Source organism: Pseudorca crassidens, chromosome 20, assembly GCF_039906515.1.
Source record: "Pseudorca crassidens isolate mPseCra1 chromosome 20, mPseCra1.hap1, whole genome shotgun sequence".
NCBI lineage: Eukaryota > Metazoa > Chordata > Mammalia > Artiodactyla > Delphinidae > Pseudorca > Pseudorca crassidens.
This window is the reverse complement of record NC_090315.1, coordinates 50,047,552-50,062,727: the sequence shown is the minus strand read 5'-3', so window position 1 is coordinate 50,062,727 and position 15,176 is coordinate 50,047,552. Positions and strand designations below refer to the sequence as shown.

Genomic DNA, 15,176 nt, shown 5'->3' with positions numbered 1-15,176 from the left:
TTTCAAAGTAACAAACCAAGTTTTATCTACTCAACCAAATCCTTAGCAACTTGGTAGCTTTTCTTATACTCGAGTCATTTTTTTTTTTTAACAAATGGTGTATAAAAGGGCCACAGGTCAAAGTGTTATCCGTCAGTATCTTAATGATCCCTTAACCTTTAATCAAGGGTCTTTTATCAGTCAGATGACAGCAAGAAAAGAACTCAAGACAAACAAACAAAAACACACTATGAAGCTATGCATTTTCTGTGGTACCTGTATATGCCTATAAATGCATGGAGAACATTCTGGAAGAACACACGTTAAACCGAACACACGTTACCTTGGAGCAGCAGGGAGACCAAGATTGGCAGTGATGATCAAAGGGAACCTAACGTTTTTAAAAAAGAGACTTATTTTAGTTTTAGGTTCACAGCAAAGTTGAGTGGGAAGTACAGAAAGTTCCCATCTACCCGCTTCCCCACACATACATAGTCTCCTATATTACCAACATCACCCCCCCCGCCGCCCGCAGAGTGTTACATTTATTACAAATGATGAACCTACACTGACACCCAACGTCCATGGTTTACCTTAGGGTTCACTCTTGGTGCTGTACGTTCTGTGGGTTTGGACAAATGTGTAATAACTTGTATCTGTCATTATGGTATCATTCATAAGTTACGGTGTCATAACTTAAATATTGTGGGAAGTGGTTTGTAAATATTTGCTAAATTGGTCTTTTTTCTAATGGTCTTTAACCAGGTACGATGTTGCACCGATAGTGCTCTTATTATTTTCAAGGTTTCTCACTAAGTTCTAATTTTATGTGGAGGCTTCTGACTTCAGTCGTATTTTCTAGCCATTGTGAAATGAAAGAATGTGGGACATACGTTTTTCTGTTTCCATGATGCTTCTTCCACTTAGTTCCCCATCTTTACTTATTTTTCCAGTTCCTATATTTTTTTGAATTTTATTTTATTTTTTTATATAGCAGGTTCTTATTAGTTATCTATTTTATACATATGAGTGTATATATGTCAACCCCAATCTCCCAATTCATCCCACCACCCCCAACCCCATTTTTCCCTTGGTGTCCATACGTTTGTTCTCTACATCTGTGTCTCTATTTCTGCCTTGCAAGCCAGTTCATCTGTACCATTTTTCTAGATTCCGCATACATGCGTTAATATACGATATTTGTTTTTCTCTTTCTGACTTACTTCGCTCTGTATGACAGTCTCTAGGTCCATCCACATCTCTACAAATGACCCAATTTCGTTCCTTTTTATGTAGTTCCCCATCTTTAAACTGGTCCTTTCTGTGTACATTTCAGTTCCATTCCTGGGAGCCCCCAAGGGGAAAAAAATAGCATATTTATTTTCACTAAAACATAACTTAAATTTATCATTCCTTTCAATTAGTATGAAGGCATGCAAATTTTTGGGGGGTCATAATGAATATTCTATTTAAGTTACATGTTTACCCCTCAGTTTTTCTTAAACGCCTCCCTTTAAAAAAAGTTTTTAGGGACTTCCCTGATGGCGCAGTGGTTGGGAGTCCACCTGCCAATGCAGGGGACACGGGTTCAAGCCCTGGTCCAGGAAGATCCCCCATGACGCAGAGCAACTAAGCCCGTGTACCACAACTACTGAGCCTGCACTCTAGAGCCCACGAGCCACAACTGCTGAAGCCCGGGTGCCTGGAGCCTGTGCTCCGCAACAAAGAGAAGCCACCTCAATGAGAAGCCCGTGCACCGCAACTAGAGAAAACCCATGCACAGCAATGAAGACACAATGCAACCAAAAATAAATAAATAATTTTTTTAAAAAAAACTTAAAAATTTTTTCAAATATTTACAAAGGTAAAATAGTATAATGAACTCTCACGTATGTCTCACCAGCTTTCACAATTGTCAATATCTGCCTATCCCATTTTTATCTCTATTCCTGACACCCTACCCCTCCCAGCTTGCCACGGGATTGTTTTGTAGCCAGTCTCAGACATCATATCATTTCATCAATAACACTTCAATATGTATCTTTAAAAGATAAAAATTCTCTTGTGAAATCCAACCATGCTACTTAAAACTTTTAACACTGAGTCCTAAATATTCAGTTAATTTTCATATTTCCTAAATTGCGTCACAAATGTTTATTCCAATCAGGATCCAAAGTCCACACTTTAAATTTATTGCCATGTCTATCAAGTCTCTTTTAATCCAAAGGGTCTCTAGGTTTCCTCCCTTTTTCATCCCTGCAATTTTTCTGTCAAAGAATAAAATGTTTTTTTTCTTCCAGTTAGCAAATAAACTATTGTTTCTTTGCAAATGATTTGTAGAAGGACATGTGTCCTGGAGAGTTTTCTGCATTCTAGATTTTGTTGATTGTATTCATTCTATTTCCTGTGAACTGGTAGTTAGATTTAGAGTAGGGTTTCCAGATAAAATACAGGACACCCAATTAAATTTGAATTTTGACTAAACAATGAATATTTTTTAGTGTAAGAGTGCTCAGTAGTGCAATATTTGGTCATCTTGTATTTTTATTTGCTAAATTTGACAACCGTAATCTAGAGAGTTATCACATTCCGGCTTGGGTTTTGGGCAAGAATACATTCAATTTAGTGTTGTGTACTTCTATCAGGAGACACATAAGGTCTGGTTGTTTCTCTTCTTGTGATGTGAAAAATAATGCGAGGGTTCACGTTTTGTCAGCTGGATGCATCCGTTGTTAATACAACCCTTCAGCTTCTTACCTGATGATTTTGGCAGGTGATGACCATTGCCCAGAATCACTGCTTTATTAGGGCTTGCAGAATGATGCTATTCCAGGTGTATCATTCCTTCTGCGTTCATTAGCTAGTATTCTCTATAAAGAACTTACTCTTCTGTGCAGTTTATGTATTGATAGGAAAGTTAAGCTGTTTCCTTAAGTCAGAATTTTGCAAGCACCTAAGAGAGAGCCTTACAAATCTAACAGTGAAATCTTGCTATGGATTTAGATAACTTACAAATCCAGTAAATCAAAATATACATTCAGTAAGGTTAAATTTTTTTTTTTTTTTTTTTGCGGTACGCGGGCCTCTCACCGTTGTGGCCTCTCCCGTTGTGGAGCACAGGCTCCAGATGCGCAGGCTCAGCGGCCATGGCTCACGGGCCCAGCCGCTCCGCGGCATGTGGGATCTTCCCGGACCGGGACACGAACCCGTGTCCCCTGCATCGGCAGGCGGACCCTCAACCACTGTGCCACCAGGGAAGCCCAGTAAGGTTAAATTTTTAAAACGTTTCTATATGTTAAAAATCAAACATACATTTAGAAAACCAGAATTCTTCAGCATTGAAATGTTGACAGCACACTGAATTAGTTAAATCTTCCTAAGGATTACAATTAAAATTAGATGTTAAATTCTCTAGTATATCAGATTATCTGAAATGAAAACTGAAAATTTTTCTTTTCTATTTTTTCTTCACTGAAAACTGAATAAAGCCTATAAAAAGAGGCACAGTGATTATACAACTTTTCACACCTGGTTTTACACAGTATATATCAAAACTTTATTTCCTCACCATCTATATGTTTATTATTTATGCCTTTTTAGGATTGCACTCATCCACTTAGGGGAGCTGAGTAAGCATCGTTAGTTTCCTACCACACCTGAGAGTGTTTCAAGGCAACATGCCAGAAAGGGCAGACAGAACGTGGGAACTTGGATCCACCAAACCCCATATGGACAAGCCCAGGCCTTCCCGTGTCTGGCTCTCGAGTCCACATCTTTGAACTGGAGTTAATTATAAATTTTTCAATTCAGAGCATCATACATTCTGGTTGTCTTTCCAACTTCATCCTTACGAATCTTTACTTTCTGATGTAGGTAGATGGAATTCGGCACCTCTTCTCGTCCTCCCAACATGAGTTGTAGCCAGTCTTCCCGCTGCCTGTTAAGAGCTCACTGGATTCTGCACTCTCTCTGTTTTGCTTCTGTATCTACCCATCAGCCCCCATTGCACAGTTGTTTGCTGACAAATCAACCTTAGAACTCCAGATGAAATATGGAACTGTCCCTGTCAAGTTTCTTATTCTTATTGATATTTTTCAGGTAAAGAAATAGCCACTGAGAAATTAAGCAGGTGTTTCTCATGACAAGTTTTCAGCTAAGGAGCCAGGGCTATAATTCAGGAGTACTTTCCCATCATTACTAGGTCAGAAGTAGGCACTATGTGACCTGGATGCTGTCATTGGGTGTTCGTCTTAATTGTCTCAGGCAGATGTCCTATCTACCTCCCATCTGACCTTTAATTCTTCCATTTCTTCATATCTAAGGGTAAGAGATCAGTGAAAACAAATGAGCTCGTTTACAAAGATACCATGGTGCAACAAATTGATCGTGACATCTGCATATCTTGAACACAAAAATCTCTTTTTAGTCATTATTCACTCAGTTATATAAAATGCTGACTTCCACTGACTTGTTGGAGTGGGCTTTGAGGCTTTCAGGTAAAGATATTGTTTAAAGTAAACTGTATTATTCCTTTTACTATTAAGCAACAAATTTCCAATCTAAAGGTGGAGATTACTACTGTCTCTCAGCTCACCTAGCCCATTTCTGTTGTTGATTTGTCCTTGTTTTACAGAGTCATTTGCAGTTTCATAATCTACTCTGGAAACTCCTAAGTATAAAAAAAATTTTTATGTACTTGCCTAATTCTATATTAGCTTTAAAAATTCGATATATTTCTTTAAAAGCAGAATGGAAGATAGAATCTACGTTATGCATTCTAGCTTGGGGCATTTATCATTTTAATAGGGTTGACTGTAAAAAAGGGCTTTAAAATTTTTATTTATTTATTTATTTTTGGCTACGTTGGGTCTTCGTTGCTGCGCACGGGCTTTCTCTAGTTGCGGCAAGCAGGGGCTACTTTTCCTTGCGGTGTATGGGCTTCTCATGCTGGTGGCTTGTCTTGTTGCAGAGCACGGGCTCTAGGTGAACGGGCTTCAGTAGTTGTGGCACGCAGGCTCAGTAGTTGTGGTGCACAGGCTTAGTTCCTCCACGGCATGTGGGATCTTCCCGGACCAGGGCTTGTACCCACGTCCCCTGCATTGGCAGGTGGATTCTTAACCACTGAGCCACCAAGGAAGTCCAGTGCTTTTGTTTATCTTGCTGATTGTAATAGCTTCCTTTTCCTCATGGACTCTGTTCTTATTTTAAGACTTTGTCATTAGGAGCATTGTGTGATGTTGAGAGTATAGTTGGAAATATCCCAAAGGATTAAAGCAGCCATGTCTTGGCTAGCTCATAGAGCAGAGAGGTCATAAACACCTGATGTCTCTTAGCCTTATCGAGTGATAGTTATGCATCTCAACCCTGGAGGGATTTTGAAAACTCTCAGAGGTTCCCATGGCTGGTTAGCTCTGGCTACTTGAATGCCAAGTTGGGCAACAAGAGCAAACTAATAAAATCTAGACCAGAACTAAAATTCTGTTTTCTATTCATTTGTAAAAGCATTATTGTAGGCAGCTTACGGTATAAAATCTCACTGTGTTAGGCTGAATTATGACCCCCTCCCCAAAGATATACACATTCTAATCCCAGGAGCTTGTGAATTTGTTATTTTACATGGTATCTTAGTCTGTTTGGGCCACTATAACAAAATTCCATAGACTTGAGTAGCCAATAAACAACAGACATTTATTTCTCACTGGCAGATTCAGTGTCTGGTGAGAACTCACTTCCTGATTCACAGGTGACAGTCTTCTTGCTGTGTCCTTACAGGGCAGAAGGGGTTAGGGAGCTCTCTGGAATCTCTTTTATAAGGGCACTAATCCCGTTCATGAGGGCTCCACCTTTATCACCTAATCACCTTGCAAACTCCCATCTCCTAGTACCATCCCACTGGGGATTAGGTTTCAGCCTATGAATTTTGGGGAGACATGGACATTCAGTCTACAGTACATGGTAAAAGAGACTTTGCAGATGTTATTAAATCAAAGATCTTGAGATAGAGAGATTATCCTGGATTAACCAGTTGGGCCCAGTGTAATCATAAGAGTCCTTAGGGAGGCAGGAGGGTCAGAACAGAGAAGAGACCTGAAAAGGGAATCAGATGTTGAAGTGATGTGATTTGCAGATGGAGGAAGGGGCCACAAGCCAAGAAACGTGGGCAGCATCTAGAAGATGGAGAAGGCAAGGAAACAGATTCTCCCCTAGAGTCTGCAGAATAAATATGGCTCTGCCTAAACATTGATTTTTAGCCCCCAAGACCCATTCTTGGACTTCTGACCTCCAGAACGGTAAGATAATTAATTTGTATTACATTAAGGCAAATATATTTTCAAAAAAATAAGTAAAATTACAAGCATTTTGCAAGTTTTTCCCCTGACCCAGAAAATACAGGGTGAGGTCACTGAAGCAGGGACAAGAGAGCAAAACAGCCCTGAACTCCACAGAAGGTAAATGACCTGTTTGACTGTAGCCTGACCAGCTCTTAGAAGGAGAAATTAATGACCAAGGACGTGTGAAACAAGGAAAAGCCTTCAAAAGCTAGAACTGTAGCCAGGATCGCTGGTTGTGCAGATAAGCAGTTGGCATTGATACGGTGAAAGTGACTCTTGCCACCTTTGGAAAATGATGACGGTTATTCAAGGTTTACTTTCTTGGATAGAATAAGCTGTCATAATTCTTTCTCTAAGTCTTTATAACTCTTTTTAACTTTCCGGTACTTTTTTTTTTTTTGCGGTACGCGGGCCTCTCACTGTTGTGGCCTCTCGCATTGCGGAGCACAGGCTCCGGACGCGCAGACTCAGCGGCCATGGCTCACGGGCCCAGCCGCTCTGCGGCACGTGGGATCTTCCCGGACGGGGGCACAAGCCCATGTCCCTTGCATCAGCAGGCGGACTCTCAACCACTGCACCACCAGGGAAGCCCTAACTTTCCAGTACTTTTAAAGTCAATACTTTACCTAAATGCAAGAAGGTTTTAATAAATCTATCATGAGAAGCCATAAAATAAATGAAATGATAATTATTGAATGCAATTAAGGACAAATCCTGAACTATTAGTTCTCCACATGGAAGCAAAACACTCCTGTAAGGAGTAATATGGGTCAATCCTGTTAGATTCTGCTAGTTCTAGCTAGAAATCCTTCCAAAAAGAATAAATTTTTTTTTTAAAAAAAGTCTTGGCTCTGTAGGAAAATACTTTCTTCTTTTAAACTACACAGATTGTCAAGATCTCAGGAAACAAGGCAAGGTTGATCAGTGCTTGGGTAGCTAATAAATATCCAGGTTCTAAGTGGGTACATTTATTGAGCATTTATTGTTGATGATTAACAAGATTGTTAATATTATTTTTTTAGTGGATAAATAAATTTATTTATTTACTTATTTATGGCTATGTCGGGTCTTCATTGCTGCGTGTGGGCTTTCTCTAGTTGTGGCAAGCGGGGGCTACTCTTCTTTGCAGTTAGCAGGCTTCTCATTGCGGTGGCTTCTCTTGTTGCAGAGCACAGGCTCTAGGTGCACGGGCTCCAGTAGTTGTGGCATGTGGGCTCAGTAGTTGTGGCTCAAGGGCTCTAGAGCATAGGCTCAGTAGTTATGGCACACAGCTTAGCTGCTCGACGGCATGTGGAATCTTCCCGAACCAGGGCTTGAACCCGTGTCCCCTGCATTGGCAGGCGGATTCTTAACCACTTCTCCACCAGGGAAGTCCTTTTAATATTATTAATAATGTAATTACTAACAATAGGTAATTAACAAGGTAATTATTAATATAATATTATTAATAATGTAAATATTTTTATTAGTAGGAAATTTGTCCTTAACTATATGTCTCCTTTTCTCTGATTTATTCTGAGGGGTAAATAGTTGGTTGCTTTATACTCACGGCATGACTTTATCACCAAATTTTGTAAGTGATGTTCAATCTTGTTTAATGGAAGAGTAAATATTAGTGATCTATTTTTCTTTTTCTTCAAATTCTAAAATTGAGATATAATTGACATATAATGTTATATTGGTTTTGGGTGTACAACATAGTAATTTGATATATGTCTAAATTGTGAAATGATTGCTACAATAAGTTTAGTTAACATGCCTCACCTCACATAGTTACAATTTTTTTTCTTGTGATGAGAACTTCTAGACCTACTCTCTTAGCAACTTTCAAATGCACAATACAGTGTTGTTAACTATATTCACCATACTATCCATTACATTCCCAGGACTTACTTATCTTGTAACTGGAAGTTTGTACCTTTTGACCATCTTCAAAAGGTAAAAACTTTTGGGAGTTTGTACTTTTTAACCACCTTCAAAAAGTTAAACTTTGGGGGGCATGGGCGAAATGGGAAGAGGTGTCCAAATGTATTTTTCAAGAGTAATCTAACGATAATGTATAGTCTTTCCATTTTCATTTTAATAGAATATGTAAGGTTATGTGTGGTGACCATAAGAATGGAACTGGGCCCTGGAGGGGGTTTTCTGAGCTCTTTTTTTAAAAAAAATAAATTTATTTATTTATTTTTGGCTGCATTGGGTCTTCGTTGCTGCGCACAGGCTTTCTCTAGTTGTGGCGAACGGGGGCTACTCTTCGTTGCGTTGAGCGGGCTCCTCATTAAAGTGGCTTCTCTTGTTGTGGAGCACAGGCTCTAGGCGCGCGGGCTTTGGTAGTTGTGGTTCGCAGACTCAGTAGTTGTGGTTCGCGGGCTCTAGAGCGCAGGCTCAGTAGTTGTGGCGCACGGGCTTAGTTGCTCCACGGCATGTGGGATCTTCCTGGACCGGAGCTTGAACCCGTGTTCCCTGCATTGGCAGACGGATTCTTAACCATTGCGCCACCAGGGAAGCCCCATCTGAGCTCTTAAATGAAGAGTTTCCAGGGGAACAACTGGCTTTTTTAAAAAATTGGAGTACAGTTGATTTACAGTGTTGTATTAGGTTCAGGTGTACAGCAAAGTGAATCAGTTATACGTATACATATATCTACTCTTTTTTTTTTTTAGATTCTTTTCCTATATAGGTCATTACAGAGTATTGAGTAGAGTTCCCTGTGCTCTCCAGTAGGTCCTTATTAGTTATCTATTTCATATATAATCGTGTGTGCATGTTAATCCCAACCTCCCAGTTTATCCTCCCCCACCTTACCCCCTGGTAACTATAAGTTTGTTTTCTACATCTGTGCCTCTATTTCTGTTTTGTAGATAAGTTCATTTGTACCCTTTTTTTTAAAGATTCCACATATAAGCAGTATCATATGATATTTGTCTTTGTCTGACTTACTTCACTCGAAACTGACTTTTTAAAAAAAATTTATTATATATGTTACAAATATTGCTTCTGAATTTGTTCCTTATATATATATATATATATATATTTGTTGTTGTTGTTGTTTATCTTTTGGCCGTACTCTGCGGCATGTGGCATCTTAGTTCCCCGACCAGGGATCAAACCTGCGCCCCCTGCATTGGCAGCTCAGAGTCTTAACCACTGGACCACCAGGGAAAACTGGCTTTCTGAAGTCAAAAGAGAGAGACCCTGGTGGATGTGTGCATCCCCCCACCCCAGGATCGGTGCCTCCCACCCACCTCTCCCTGTGCTTTCTGCCCCTCCCGTTGTAGCCCCACCCATATTGCAGCTGGCTCTGTCCCTAGAACATAAGCTCCCCCAGGACAAGGGCCATTTTTGCCTGCCTCCACATCTCAGGCCAGGCACAATCCCAGGCATGTGGTAAGTGCTTTAACAAGTACATAGCCTCTTGGAGAACCTTGCCCCAGTCCTACAAGGTTCTCCAGCTACCTAGCTACCTAGCTCGCGCTGTCACTGAGTCTTCAAAAGGCCATGCCACCATTCTGTCAAACCAGTTGCTTCAGGATGGCGGGGACATGATAAGACCAGTAAATTCCATGCGCATGGGCCCATTGCTGTACTTCTTTTACCGTGAAGTGAGGTTCTTAATCAGAAGCAGTGCTGTGTAGAGTACCACGATGATGGAGAAAACATTCTGTAAGTCCATGGATGGTAGTTTGGGCAGAAGCATTGTGTACAGGGAAGGGAAATCTGTATCCAGAGGAAGTGTCTACAGGCACACCTCGTTTTATTGCACTTCACTTTGTTGTGGTTTGCAAATACAGTGTTTTGACAAATCGAAGCTTGTGGCAGCCCCGTGTCGTCAGATTACGGTTAGCGGGGTTTTTTTAGCAATGAAGTATTTTTAAATTAAGATATGTACTTTTTTTAAAAATGTAATGCTATTGCACACTTAAAAGACTACAGTATAGTATGAACGTAACTTTTATTTGTACTGGGAAACCAGAAAGTTCATGTGACTCACTTTATTGTGATATTCACTTTATCTCGGTGGTCTGGAACCAAACCTGCAGTATCTCCGAGGTCTGCCAGTATTGCAATAAAGACAAAATGCTGCCCCTTCCATGATGGAAACAGTCCAATGCAGTCAAGCTGCCACCAGGTGGATGGCTGAGCACCCCAGAGAATGGTTCCGTATCAAGGGCTCAGTGTTGTTCTCTGCTTCTGACCAGTTGGACAGTTGGTGGTCATAGCCAGGTCATCCTGGCTATCAAGTCCATATTTCTGAGTCCATGTGTAAAATTCCATCCCCGCCACTACGGCCACTTTGTTCATGAGCCCATTGGGTGATGACAGGAGTGGCTGGGGAAAGAGGCTGATTGGTAACCACGAAAAGGTCATCCCATCCACTTGATTATTAAAATCCTCTTTTGCTGAGTTCACTCTTTGGTGAGAATTCACAGGAGGCAAAAATATCTTCTTCACATTTTTTGCCCATTCGGAGAGGTCTCTCCATGTACCTCTTTCCCAAAATTTCTTTGTCCCCAATTTTCCAATCATGTCCCTTCCAAGTCCCTGACCATCCAGCCAAACCATTGGCTACAGCCCATGAATTGGTATAGAATCCCACATATGGCCATTTCTCCTTCCAAGCTAAGCGTACAACCAGGTACACTGCTAGAAGTTCTGACCCCTGGGAGGATTCTCCTTCACCATCATCTTTTAGGGATGTCCCAGAGAGGGGTTCTAGTGCTGCAGCTGTCCATTTGTGGGTGGTACCTACGTATCTACAGAACTGTCTGTAAGCGAGATCTGAGTCATTACTTCCTCTGTCAGTTGATGATAGGGAACTGCCCATGAAGCCATAAGCACAGCCTGGGAGAGACAAGACAGAGTAGCAGGGGTGGGACCACAGGCATTTGGGCCACTTCATCGTGTAACTTACTTGTGCTTTCAGGGCCTGCTTGGGCCAGATCGTGTATATACCAGTTCCATTTGATGATGCACACCCAACATTATGGCTTGGTGGGTCAGATAACACCCAGTTCATGATGGGCAGCTCAGGTCACGTGGTACCTTTGGCCCACGGTCAAGTGTTCAGTCTCCACTAAGGCCCAGCAGCAGCCAGGAGCTGTTTTTCTAAAGGAGAGTAGTTGTGTGTGGATGATGGCAGAGTCTTGCCCTAAAGCCCTAAAGGCAGTGCTGTGATTCACCCTTTCTCTGCCTTTTTGTTCTATTTGCTAATCATACTGGTAAGGGTGATCTTTTTTTTTTTTTTAAAGAAGATGTTGGGGGTAGGAGTTTATTAATTAATTAATTTATTTTTGCTGTGTTGGGTCTTCTCTTCTGTGCAAGGGTTTTCTCTGGTTGTGGCAAGCGGGGACCACTCTTCATCGCGGTGCGCGGGCCTCTCACTATCGCGGCCTCTCGTTGCGGAGCGCAGGCTCAGTAGTTGTGGCTCACAGGCCTAGTTGCTCTGCGGCATGTGGGATCCTCCCAGACCAGGACTCGAACCCGTGTCCCCTGCATTAGCAGGCAGATTCTCAACCACTGCGCCACCAGGGAAGCCCAGGGTGACCTTTTGATTACCCTGATTAATCTTTTGATTGAGTAATGTGTTGTTTCAAATGCTAATCTCTTATAGAAGCACTCTTACCAGACACACTCAGAGATAATATTTTACCAGCTCTCTGGGCATCCCTTAGCCAAGTCAAGTTGACACGTGGAATTAACCATCCCGCATGGTAACTATTAGCCACATGTGACTATTTCCATTTAAATTAATTAAAATTTAAAATTCAGTGTCTCATTCACACTAACCATAGTTCAACTGATCACTAACTAGTGGCCACATATTGGACAGATACAGAACATTTCCATCCTTACAGAAAGCTCTAGTGGACAGCACTGCTTTGGAGGATGAAACCAAGATGTGAAAAAATTCTCTGACTTGACAGAGATCAAAGATAAGTCTGTGGAACCATCAAGAGAAACACTCTTCTCTTAAACAATCCCAGAGTAGTAGATAATGGCAGGATGATGGATGGAGGGTCAGGGAAGAGTGGTAATGTTTTTGAAACTTCAGCCAGCCTCCTCGGACATCCATATTCGGGTATGTATACGCAATTCCAATTCCTCTGCCAACACAATGATTATTAAAAATCTCCTTCTGCACAGTTTTCTTCTAGTGTGGAGGCCCCAACTTTGTTTCTGAAGTTGCTAAACCTTCTGAGAATCTGATGCAACTATTATTCCCTGTCTCCACCCAACCCAGCCCATTTTTCTGTATATGAAATGAGGGACTGGGGAAAAGATTGGAAGATATGTTTGTAATTTATGTTCCTGTTTTAGGCAGAGTCACTTATCTGCTTCCAAAGACAAAATGAAAATGAATCTATTTTCTGGGAAGATGTGAGTAGATAGAGCCCATAAGTTGGAGTTTTGTGTGAGTGAACGATGGGCTTTTTGCCAATTCTGGTAGAGCTCCTATGGCCCTTTCTAGTAATAATCATTGCTAACATTTATTGAAGTGTTACTGTGTACCAGGCACTATGCTAATTGCTTTGCATACTTTATTTAATAGCAGTCCTCTGAAGAGATTACTAATGTTAACTTTTCTTTGCAAGTGAGGAGGCAGCCAGAGGTTAAACGCCTTTTCAAGGTCATGCAGCTTCCACCTAGCAGAACCAAGATTTATCCATCTGCCTGCAGAGTTTGTGCTCAGAGCCTGGCACTGTACTTTTTCTTGATCATGTCCCTGGTATTGTCTTTATTATTCTGTGTTGGGTTTCATCTATCTGTTATGTGTCTCTCCTTCAAGACTGAGAGCTTCTTTTTTTTTTTTTAATTTATTAATTTATTTATTTTTGGCTGCGTTGGGTCTTCGTTGCTGCGCTCGGGCTTTCTCTAGTTGCGGCGAGAGGGGGCTGCTCTTCATTGTGGTGCACGGGCGTCTCATTGCTGTGGCTTCTCCTGTTGTGAAGCACGGGATCTAGGCATGCGGGCTTCAGTAGTTGAGGCACACGGGTTCAGTAGTTGTGGCTCGCGGGCTCTAGAGCACAGGCTCAGTAGTTGTGGCACACAGGCTTAGTTGCTCCACGGCATGTGGGATCTTCCCAGACCAGGGCTCGAACCCGTGTACCTGCATTGGCAGGTGGATTCATTTTTTTTTTTTTTTTTTTTTAGCAGGCGGATTCTTAACCACCACGCCACCAGGGAAGCCCAAGACTGAGAGCTTCTTAAGCAGAAAGTCAGTGCCTTACTTACTCAAGTGTGTAGTTGATTTTGGCGACCACAGCCATTCCTATTTTTGAGCTCTCCCCGCCACCACCACTGGCTTTGTAGAGTTTACCTCCCCTGTGACAGCATCAAAGGATAAGAAGCACTCTTTCCCTGTCGCAGGCCCTTAGGGTATGGACATAGGACCTAGCTTGGCCGATCACTTCTCCCACCTGGGACACAGAATCTTGAACTAGCGACACAAAGAGGATGATACGGTTAGGCCTTGTTCACGGTGATGGTGGTAGCATCCCGACCAAATGGTTTCTGCTAAAAAATGGTGTCTGTCTTTCTGCTTGCTGACCCTCCACCGCTGCCTTATTTCCTGTCCATTTCCCAAACCCAGTTCTCCTCCCTCCCATTTATTTCTTCCAAATATTCTTTTTGTGTGTGTAGCGTTGGTTTCTGCTGCTTGCAACCAAGAATCATTACTAACACGGTCAGCTTTGTATAACCAAAGGATGAGGGTAATGCTTTAGTAACTGTTTGTTGAGTGAATGAATGAAATCTCATAAGCTGTCAACATGTCTTATAGAAGGGTGGACTAAAAGGGGGAAGTAGGCTATAAGAATATAATATGAATATGCTATAAGAATATAAGTATGTTATAAGAAAGTGAGGTGGGGAGGAATAGTTTTCTTTTTAAATTCTTCTCCTTTTAACTTGCCAGATGTGCTTGCTGTAATGTGGAAGCTCTGACAAAGACAGGACGTGGGACAACTGTCATTCTTAAAAATTAAATTTTTAGAAAATTTTTTTTAAAAATTGTCATTCCAAAAATTTTTTAAGAAAATTAAAACTTTTTAATTTAAAAATTCTTTTAAAAATTCTTTAAAATACAGTTAGAAAAGAAAATCCCTCTGCTTAAATCTGAGGTGCAGGTCTTCAGCCTCCTCTGAAGCTTCCTATAACTTCCACTGTGAGTCTCTTCAACAGCTGCTTTTCAAACACATTTCTCCCTGGTGGGAGAATTAAGATCTCGCATGCCTCGCAGCATGGACAAAAAAAAAAAACAAAAAAAAAACCTCATTAAAGTTTTCTATAGTGATGGCATATTGTCTTGATAATATTTTGGGTATATTGAGTTACATAAAATATATTATTGAAATTAATTTCACCTGGTTCTTCTTATCTTTTTAATGTGGCTACTAGGCAATTTCAGTTTCCATTGGTGGCTTCCACATAATTTCCCGTAAAACTTTATTGGGTTTACACTTAACCAATTTATTGAATATCTACCCTGAACTGGGCCATGCAGAGAGGAATGTGTCAAGTACCACTGGAGTACACAGGGAGGAGAGCCGTGCCCACGGCATTAGGGAGGCCTTCAAGGAGGAGGTGGCATCTGCCCTGGTACTCACTCTCTTCAGAAATCAGCAAGACGTTCAAGGGTGTGGTCTCGCTGTGGGCTTTGCTCCCTTCGGCATTTTAAAAGCATGGAAGACAGCACCATACACCTCTACCCTATGAAAACCTGACAGCCACACGAGTCCTGGCTTTCCAGCAAAGGGTCAAATCAAGGTAAGGGATATTCTGATATCTGAACCTTAATCTCAGTATCTGGCCTCATGTGCTTAGTATTAATATCATGAAGTGAGCAGTAGACAAACATTGCTGGAA

General features: G+C 41.3%; 1 protein-coding gene across 3 annotated transcripts in view; it reads left to right on the top strand.

The window, feature by feature from the left end:
* The window catches only part of WDR59 (WD repeat domain 59), a 109,923-nt gene extending 96,325 nt beyond the window's left edge, over positions 1-13,598 (top strand). Inside the window, exons 27-28 of one of the 3 annotated variants that reach the window (XM_067719806.1) lie at positions 12,630-12,689; positions 13,464-13,598. In XM_067719806.1, coding sequence (XP_067575907.1) covers positions 12,630-12,664 — 35 coding nt within the window. In that variant the 3' untranslated portion in view covers positions 12,665-12,689; positions 13,464-13,598. Of the gene's footprint in view, positions 1-6,106; positions 6,696-12,166; positions 12,579-12,629; positions 12,690-13,463 lie in introns of those variants that run through there. The other 2 variants (XM_067719807.1, XM_067719805.1) reach the window with 2 other exon arrangements.
* The last annotated feature ends 1,578 nt before the right edge of the window (positions 13,599-15,176 follow it).